A 10,207-nucleotide genomic window follows, 5' to 3' on the forward strand; every position below is an offset into this window, starting at 1 on the left:
CGCCTCACTGCAGTGATCACACGATCTGTGTCACACGCCTCACTGCATGCTTCTGCTCTGCAGCATCAAAACAAACGAGTGAAATAGAGAACTGAAAATACAGCTGTGATGGAGGTTTATCCAGCTGCTGCAGCTTTGGTTCTGGAATGGACTCTGTGGGAGGAGCTCCTGTAGGCTCAATGAGCGATGCAGAGAATATTATAAAAACCAACAGTGTTTCCATGGAAACAGCTGCTTGATACCTTGACGTGAGAGAAGGGTCAGGCTGCAGCCACCAGAAACATGTTCTGTTTAGACCTGAAATCCAGGCTGTGGTGTAAACCTCCTCCTTCCACCACATATATGTACATATACTTTAATTTGCACAGAATATTTGGGAACACAAAACAAGAAACTGAAACTAGCGCCTGGTGGAGGTCATGTGCGGCTGGAGACACTACGACGATCTAAGGCAACACTGAAAAAAGTTGTTTAACCTTGAAGTTTTACTGCTCTTGTTAATAAAAAGGTCCGGATGATATCTACAGATGGACTAGCAGCAGGCGCAGTCTGAACTGAACTTACTGCTGCAGCGTCTGGCTCATCTCACTCTGATGCAGCTCAGCCCCACCTTCACCTTCATCATGCTGGCAGCAGCCTGCAGGTTAACACTTTTTACACTCGGCTGTTAACAAACAAACATCTGAGGGCAGCAGCTGCTCTGTGCTCAAACGAAGGGTCTCTGGTTTCATGGGACTGGGAGATGTCGCGCTCACAGTCACAGTCTTTTCCTCTCAGTTAATCTGCACAGATGCTTAATGAGCTTCCTGCATGTGGGATCACAGGACCTCGTGTGGTTAATGCTCAGTTACTTACAGTTACCCAGCATGCTTTAGTGCTCACTGACGTTTGATTCCTAACAGATTACTGGAGGCTCTCGCGTCGTTAAAGGATCATTCCGGCTTATTTCTGCTGTGTTAACGTATCTCGCAGGGTTTCTGTCGTTCCTCCACCTCTGCTGCGAGAGTCTGCACAGCTCACAATAAAACATTCAGACACATTTACAGATCTTCTAAAGGACACCCAGCTCCCGCTGCTCCTGCAGAAGTCAGATGAAACAGGAAACACCTCCTGGTGCAGGCTCACCTGCCTCTGCAGCCTCTGGTTCTCCTCCTGTTCAACTTTGGCTCTCTGCTGCATCTCCTTCTCCTCCTGAAGTCGTTGAGCTTCGTCCCTGAGATGCTGCTGCTCTGCCATGAAACGGGCCTCCTCCTCTCGGCGATTCCTCTCCTCTGCCTCGCGGGCCATCGCCTCCTCTCGGAGAATCCTGAAAAGATTGAGAGGTGTGACAGCAGCTGCAGTTTGTAAAGCTTCAACAGATTTATGGGTCACTGCAGGTCGACCCTGAGGTTGTGTAAAATCCTGCTTCTCTGCAGGGACCTGTTTGTCCCAGTCTCACCTGTTGCGGTGCTCCTGCTCTAGACGCTCCTGATCCTCCTTCTCCCTCTGCTCTCTGGCTTGTCTTCGTTTATCTGCCAGGACACGAGCTGCCTCCTCTGGGTCGTTGGTGCCAGCTGATGGTTTGCTGATTGGTGCAGCTGAGGGGGAAGTGCCTGCAGACGGAGCAGGAGGAGCAGTGACGGAGGCAGTTGCAGGAGGAGCAGTGACGGAGGCAGCTGCAGGAGGAGCAGTGACGGAGGCAGCTGCAGGAGGAGCAGTTGGCTGTGCACTCGCTGCAGATGAAGACGCTGTCCATACGACTGCTGGGCTCAGAGAAGGAGGTGTAAGCTGAGCTGAGGAGACAACGATGGCAGGGACATTAACAGCTGTTAGATGAGGAGATGGAGGAGGACAGAGGAGGAGACAGAGACACAGAGGTTCAGTTCTGGTTCATGTGTTGCTGTCCTTCTTTGTACCGTGGTGACCTCACTCACTCGGCTTCTCCTCCTCAGGCTGTGGAGGTTCAGGACCGGTTTCCATGGTGACCGTAGAGATGGTCTGAGGCTGGACTCTGACAGGTGTCTGGGCCCGTTTGGGTCGGGTCTTGGTGGTGGCAGGAGGAGGAGTCTTTTTGCCGACAGGTGTCCTACAGGCTGCTGCCGGCACCAACGGGGACAGGGGACGACTTTTAGGAGCAGCAGGTGAAGGACGTCTGTTCCTGGATCTCGTAACACTGAGAAGCAGAGAGGAGGAACGTGAGGAGCAGAATGAGGTTCTCATCACCAAATGATCTTAAGGCTTCATTTTCTTCACATAAAAACAGAGGAGGAGACGCCTGCACTGATGAAGCCTCCTCCGTCTCCTCCTCGGAGCACCTCCTGTACCTGCTCTCAGGCCTGGATCTCTGGGTTGTGGCACTTGGTGATGATGTCATCTGTCTCTTCTTGGTCAGAGCATTCTTCTCCTTCTCGTTCTCCCGCTCCTTGTCTTTCTTCTCCTTCTTCTTCTTGTCCATCTGTAGGAGTCAGACAAGAACCTCAGAACCAGCAGCACTTTAAAACATCTGTACTGATCAGAGAAGGAATTTTGTGTTTGGTCCCTCCGTATGGTTTATCAGCTGTGGTTCTCAGAACTGAGTCTGGAGACTCTGAAGAACCTCAGAACTCTGACATCCTGTTTTAGAAAACCACTGATTGGACTGTGGAGGAAGTCCACTTACTGGCGTAGAGTTGTGACGCCGCGGCCGCTGCGTGATGTCCGGTGTGCTGGCTGAGGAAACCCTCCAGCGCTCGGCGGACTTCGGGTTCTGATGGGAGGAGCTGAATGGGCCGGTGGAGGCTGGAAGGGAGCAGAGATGAGTCTGAGTGACACACACCTGCAGCATGGCAACACAATGAAATTTACGATTACAAAAGTTATGACGGAAACCATGGTTCTATGAATCCCGGATGACCGCCAGAGGCGATGCTTAAAGCACTGAATGATCATTATTGTGCATGCACAAGTCAAGTATTTTATGCCAACATAGTCAAGTGTGATCCCCGGTGACACCGATGAGTCTATATAAGTATGTGACAACGGTAGCCCAGTCCCTTAATCTTCTCGCGAAACGCGATGATTCCAAGGGACACAGCGCTCTGGCGGTCATCCGGGATTCATAGAACCGTAGTTACAGTTGTAACTTTCATTCTATTTCATCCCTACTGACCGCCAGATCATGCTTAAAGCACTGGATGATGATTGCCAACAGAGACCTGAGGAATCACATCCACAAAGAAAAAACAAAACATAAGTACGCCCACCTTACTGAAACGAAGATGCGTGCTGTGATAGGATCCCCTTCAAGGGGTGAAAGGCAGCCAGGTTTACCCTGTAGAACCTAGCAAAGGTATTTGGGGACGACCAGGAGGCTGCTGCACATATAGCCTCCAGAGCGACCCCATTCATAGCAGCCCATGACATGCTAACACTCCTGGTGCAATGGCATCATACCGCCACAGGTGGCCCAGGGCCTTGTAGAGTGTACACCCATTCCACCACGTCTACAATCCAGTGCTCAAGACGCTGCTTTGAAAGGGCCTGTCCTTTGCGAGGCCCTGCATAGCAAATAAATGTATTATCAGACTGCCACAGAGAAGCTGCCCATCTGACGTACGCTTCCAGTGCCCGAACAGGGCAGAGAGACTCATCAGCGCCACCTTCATCAAAGCAAGCAGGCTGGAGAGGCAGAGTGGTTCGCAGATGAGGCCGCCTTAGAGAGGAACGCTACATTAGGCCAGAGAGTAACGCCTGAACCAGCTGGGTTCAACGGCAACAGTACTCGTGAACAGACAATGCATGGAGTTCACCTATTCATTTTGCCGAAGCCATGGTCAGGAAAAACACGGTCTTTTTAGACAAGCACTCAAAGCTCACCTCTGCCAAACGATCAAATGGAGCAGACCGCAAGGCATCGAGGACCAGAAAGAGGTCCCACACAGGCACAACAAGGCATGTGGGAGGGTGCAGACGTTGCGTGCCTCTCAGAAACAAGGGCACATCCTTGTTATGACCTATTGTCTCCTCATCCACTATCGTATGCCAGCAAGAGATGGCAGCGACATAAACTTTCAGAGTGGACAGAGACCAGCCTTGAAAATGTAGTGCCTGAAGGAAGGTAAGAATAACAGAAAGAGAACAGTGTACAGGGTCCTCGTATCTAGCACAACACCAGTTGCTAAAAACCTTCCACTTATGAGTGTACACCAGTCTTGTGGAAGGGGCCCTGGCATTAGTCATTGTATGTCCAACATCTCCGTCATATTCTGAGAAGGTAATGCTGGGCCCTGTAGCGGCCAAGCCCAGAGCTGGATGCGACTGGGATTGGGGTTCAGGATCTGACCCCCCCCAACTGTGACAGCAGGTCCTTCCTGTGGGGTATAGGCACTGGAGTGCTGCAAAAGAGCCTGTGCAGCAGTGGAAACAAAGTTCTCCCAGGCCAGAGAGGAGCCACTAGGAGGACTTGATGTCCCTCTTGAAGAATTCTCAGGAGTGTTGGGCCTATCAGGGGAAGCGGCGAAAAAGCATAAAGCAGTGTCCTAGGCCAGTTGTGTACCAGTGCTTCCTGACCCAGGGGACTGGCACTGCTTGCCAGAGAGAACCAAAGCGAGCAGTGTGTCGTCTCTTGGGATGCAAATAATTCCACAGCTGCCTTGCTGTACCTCTCCCAAATTACCCTCACCACCTCCGGATGGAACCTCCACTCCCCAAGTGGTGGGCGTCCCCGAGACAGAAAATCGGCTGGCCCATTCTGCACCTCTAGAATGTAAGCTGCCCTCAGGCTGGCAAAGAGGGGGGCTGCCCAAAGTAAGAGCTTTTGGGTCAGCTGTAGCAATGTCAGCAACCGTGTTCCCCCTTGATGGTTGACATGAAAAACTACCAAAGTATTGTCGGACCGCACCAGGACATGCTTCCCACGCAGGCCCAGGATGAAATGTTTCAGTGCCAGCCGAACAGCATCCAGCTCCAAGGCATTGATGTGCTTCACCCTTTGTCACAGAGACCACATCCCTTGGGCAATCTGTCGCTGCCACGATGCCCCTTCCTGTGGTGGATGCATTGGTACAAACAACCTCCCTCCAAAATGGCAGAGAGCCCAGCATAAACACTGCATCTTGCCACTGAGCCAGTGATGCAAGACACTGAGGGGACACCCACAACTTCCTGCATTGGTGCACTGCATGAGTCAGATCCAGCCGCAGGCTGTTGAGCCACATCTGTAGAGGGCGCAGAGACAACAGCCCCAGAGGTACCACCATAGAGGCAGGAATCAGCTTGCCTAAAAAGCAGAGGTACACAATGAAGGGGGGGGGGTGCATGGCCGGGCAGGAAGGTGGGCAGGCAGCATCTGCAGAATCCCGCTGACACACTGTGGCGACAGGCAAGCCACCATGGTGGGGGAGATCATTGTGGTTCCCAGAAACGTGACCTCCTTAAAGAGAACTAGTTGCTCTTCTGCCAGTTCACACGAAGACCTAATAGGTCTATGTGATCAAGCACCATGTGTCCGCCGCTGCCTGAGCTTTGTTGGCGCACAAATCATGTTCTAGAATTGTGTCGCTCAAGGTGACTGCATCTTGGAGCAGCTCTGTTAAATTCATTCTGAGATTTTGCTTTTGGAAACTTTATTTCCTCTTTTTCTGGATGTAAATCACATTTTTTGAATGACTGTTTCCTCTGGTATCAGATGCTGTGCAGCTGGAAGGATTTTTACTGAAACTTTCTTAGTTTTGGACATTTGTTATGATGCGTAACCATGGCAACAAGGCAGTTTTCTACAACCAACAGCAGCTGATTAACATCTCAAAAGCTCAAATAATATCTCAACTACAGCCCCAAATCTCAAATGAGTTTAAAAGGATGTTCTGTGGATGCATTCCCATCTACCTGCCAGCTGTGCTCGAGTACCTGACCACTGAGATCCTGGAACTAGCAAGAAACACGGCTCATGACAGCAGAAGGACGGGGTCGTCCCTCGGCACCTACAGTTGGCTGTACGCAGCGATGAGGAGCTCGGCAGACTACTGGGAGGAGTGGGGATCGTGCTGGGAGGAGTTCTGCCTGGCATTCAGGTGGTCCTACAGCCCGGGGGAACCGAGAGGCCAGCCGAGTCTGGGTGGACGGATTGGACGGCATCTGCAGCCAGTTTCTTAGGATCCACTGTGGGATGGACCTTTACAAGAGATCCTTCCTGTCTACAGCCATCAGCATCTATAACATATCTTAATGAAATGAGGATAACGAGTTACAACAACAAATAAGTTCCCTTTGGGATTAATAAAGTATTTGTGAATTTGAATTGAATTGAATTGAATCAGCCAAACATCCAAGTAGGGCAGGATCTTCAATCCTTTAGCCTGCAGAGGGTACAATAGGCTACTGCCACATGCCGGGTAACACACAGGGGGACAGAGAAAGACCGAATAGAAGAACTCTGAATTGAAAATGCTTGCCATGAAATGCAAAGCGGAGAAACTGCCAATGGTGCTGCGCAATAGGTACATGAAAGTATGCGTCCTTCAAGTCGACCAAAGTGAACCAGTCGCCTGGGGAAACTGCTTGGAGTTCATCTCTGATGCTCGACATGTGGAAAGGAATAGTCTTTAAAAACACATTCAGACCTCTCAGGTCCAAAATTGGCCATAGACAGCCAGTCTTTTTTGGGACAAAAAAATACTTTGAGTAAAAGCCCCTTGGATCCCGCAGGGGGTCGACAGGAACTATATCACTCTTGGCCAGCAAGATGTCTATTTCGTGGTTCAGTGCCTGAGCTTTCACCTGGTCGCGAATGATTGTCATTCTGATCTGACCAGGAACGGGAGGGCGACGGCAGAACTGTAGCACATAGCCCCGAGATAGTGTTGACACAACCCACGCATCGGGCACAAGAGTGACACAGCAGCTGAGCTGAACCAGGGTAAAGTGTACTACCGCCTGCTCCCAGACGTCATTTCTAAGCTCCCATAGCTTTAGGAGAGATACCGGGAGGGCTGCCTGTGTTGAAGAGGAACGGGAACTCGACATCTGGGCAGAGCCCATTGGCTATGCGCAGGCTCTGCAGCAGGTCACAGCTGCCCCACGGAGGGTGTAGGCGAGGCCGGATAAGTGCGCGAGGAGGACGTAGAGACAGCGGCACCTCCAACAGGACACCGAGAGCATCTGCAACTAAGGCCGGCCAATTGGTGTCTGGTACGGGTGGCCTGGGCTGAGTGTTCCAAGGCCGCAAGTGCAGCAGAACCAAACAGCTCCCCAGGAACCACAGGAAGACTTATCAGGGTCCTTCTACAGGGTTCAGTCAGGGGAGACTGTGCCAGCCAAACCTGGCGACGTGCCTGGACGAGGGTAGATAACACATGGCCAATCTCCCTTGGAAAAAGAGAAAATGTATGAATGGAAGCGTCCACCAACCCATGAGTAGGCACATCAATCCTTAAGCCCTTCAAGGAGGTAGAGAGACCTAGTAACAAATGCGACAGCGAGTTACCTAGTCGCCCCAATCGAGATCCTGAGTCATAAGTTCTACGTGCAGGTCATCTGTGACATGGCACTGAGGACGAGGACACCTGGCATTAGCCCTCAAAGTCTCATCTGGAGCCACGAGGGATGCTATGGTGGGTTCGACAGAAGGCATGTGGCCCAAGCCAAACTTGGGCACATCCTGCATGGTCACCAGGGCCCTGCCATCTGCGGTTGGTCGTGAGAAAGCCTTAGTATCCACCTAGCAGGCATGTACCTCCTTTGTGTATTCAACCGAAGGGGGAATCATAAAGGATTACCTAGCAGAAGGACATCTAAAGAAAGCGCTGGAAGCAGTGGGTTGGATCTGTGGAACACCTAGCTGCAACTGAGCAAGAGCAGTTCTCAAAGCACCCACTATGGAACCGTTCTCCTCTGGCTGAGAGCAGGAGGAGGTGTGCGAACTGGTAGTTGACACGCACAAGCCAGACTCAAACTGTTCTTGAAAATCAGTTCCAGAGGCTGCCAGAGAGATAGCATCCTCTTCAAAAGAAGAGGTCCCTGAGCCCATGTTCTGTCCCAGGTCAGGGTCCTCAGTCAGACCAGTGCTGCCCCCTTCCCTAAGGGACTTAAGCAGCACCTTCATCTGTTCCAGCTCAGAGGTGAGATGGGCCACTTGCCCAGATAGTCCCTCTGAGCCCCTGGAGCTCTTCTTGGTCCTCTTTCATGGAGGCCCCAAGGCCTCTGGGGCCACATGCTTCACAGACTGACTCGCACTGTCAAAACCAGCCAAACGAGCTGCTCACAGGGACAAGGGCAGAACGGAACAGTTGGGGCAGGCCGCTTCCGTCAAGGCCTCCCTCAGATGATACGGCCCCAACAAGGGGGGCACAGATCATGTTCATCCTCCAACTGGAGAGGGGCCAAACAGGCTATGCAGCACTGCACGTCCAGCATCTTATCGCTCACAGGACTAGAAACATCAGGTCGAGCAGGAAACACCACTCTTGATGATGAAGTCAATGAGCAAATGGACCAGCGAACCTGGTCAAGCAGAAAATGCCACCAGGGGTTCCCCAGCTGCTAGCTTATAAAAGCAGCTAGAAAGTGCTAGGACTGCCGTAGAGCCACAGGTGAAAAACGCAACCCAAACACGGCTGCAATTTATAAAAGGAGGCAAGCCGAACACAGCTGCACAACTCAAAAGGAAAATACAAGCACGAAAAATGGCTGTAACAAAATAAAGTCTAGCCGAATGTGGCTGCACAATGTAAATGAAAAGCAAGTATGGCTGTAACGTTGTTAAGATCAAACACAATGTTGTTAAGATCAAACTGAACTTTATTTTGATGGTTTGAGAATTCTGATGAAAAAACTAAAACTTTTAACAAATTAAATAAAAAAAAACTTAATTCCACCTTTTCTTTGATCCAGCTGAACTTAGTTTACCTGAATTAAACTTTCTCTCAGTTCAAGTCTACAACCAAGTCATGACCTTTGACCCTTCTCTGAATGATGGACAGCAACAGTGAGTGCATTGCTGATGTCTTACTGCCCTGGCATTGTGTTAAAGGTATGTGACTAGTTGGACCAGCACAGCTGACCTGGTTAAAGATTCTGATTTGTAGGAATGTCACACGCGTGTGGATGTAGTTTTCACGTTAGCTCAGGAACTGCAGAAAGCAGTTTCCTTCTCTGGAAGCTGCAGGCGCTCAGATGCTCGGCCGCCACACTCACAGGAGTCGCTGCGGTTCAGGAGGGCGGTGGTGCTGCGGCTGCGGGCCAGGAAGGACAGCGTTGGTGTCATCAGCCGCTCCACGATCCGACTCTCCCAGGGACTGAGACGAAGGCTGCGAGCTGACAGGAGAGAGCACCGTTAGAGATGACTGCTGCCACACAAGAGACAGAGACACACAGAGAGACGTACGCAAGAGACACAGACACACACAGAGACAGAGACACAGAGAGACAGACACACACAGAGAGACGCATACAGAGACAGAGAAGCAGAGATGGAGACAGAGACAGACACAAAGACATACAGAGAGAGACACAAAGGAGACACAGAGACAGAGCTGACTGCTGCCACATAGGAGTCAGAGACAAAGAAACAGAGACACATAGACAGAGACACAGAAACAGAGACAGAGAGACACAGACACACAGAGACACAGAGACAAAGACACACACACAGAGACAGAGAGAGTCACAGAGACAGAGACACACACAGAGACAGAGACACAGAGATACCAGAGACACTGGCAGAGACACTGGCAGAGACACACAGAGACAGAGCTGACTGTTGCCACACAAAAGACACAGAGACGCACAGAGACACAGACATTCAAGCTCAGAGACACACACACACTGTGCTGCATTCAGGTGCTGCTCAGTAAATCAGGAACAAAGTAAAAGCTCGTCGATGAGGCAGGATGATGAGACAACGTTCTGTTTTATAAATAAAACAGAAACTAAAACTTGCTTCTAAAAGTTTTCCTTCAGAATTAAAGTTGAATTATTTCTATCAAAATAAAACTCGTCTGTTTTTCTTCAGTTTGGTTGCCATGGAAACCAAAAAAACAGCAGCTTTAGATTATGACTGACGGCTCTTTGAGCCAATAAGAGCTCCTGTGAGGTGTCCAGATAGAGTCCACTGGACAACTGAACCAGGACTGGGTCAGACACCAGAACCAGGACTGGGTCAGACAACAGAACCAGGACTGGGTCAGACAACAGGACCAGGACTGGGTCAGACAACAGGACCAGGACCGGGTCAGACAACAGAACCAGGACC

General features: G+C 50.7%; 1 protein-coding gene across 1 annotated transcript in view; it reads right to left on the reverse strand.

The window, feature by feature from the left end:
* Positions 1–1,125: 1,125 nt before the first annotated feature.
* LOC119425634 (MAP7 domain-containing protein 1) overlaps positions 1,126–10,207 on the reverse strand; it is a gene marked incomplete at its 3' end in the record, with an annotated part of 36,507 nt that continues 27,425 nt past the window's right edge. The window contains 6 exon segments of the mRNA XM_037693170.1: positions 1,126–1,306; positions 1,439–1,772; positions 1,914–2,152; positions 2,304–2,434; positions 2,639–2,757; positions 9,151–9,270. Coding sequence (XP_037549098.1) covers positions 1,126–1,306; positions 1,439–1,772; positions 1,914–2,152; positions 2,304–2,434; positions 2,639–2,757; positions 9,151–9,270 — 1,124 coding nt within the window.

The sequence above is a fragment of the Nematolebias whitei genome, chromosome 19, assembly GCF_014905685.2.
Source record: "Nematolebias whitei isolate Nwh7 chromosome 19, NemWhi1, whole genome shotgun sequence".
Taxonomy (NCBI): Eukaryota; Metazoa; Chordata; class Actinopteri; order Cyprinodontiformes; family Rivulidae; genus Nematolebias; species Nematolebias whitei.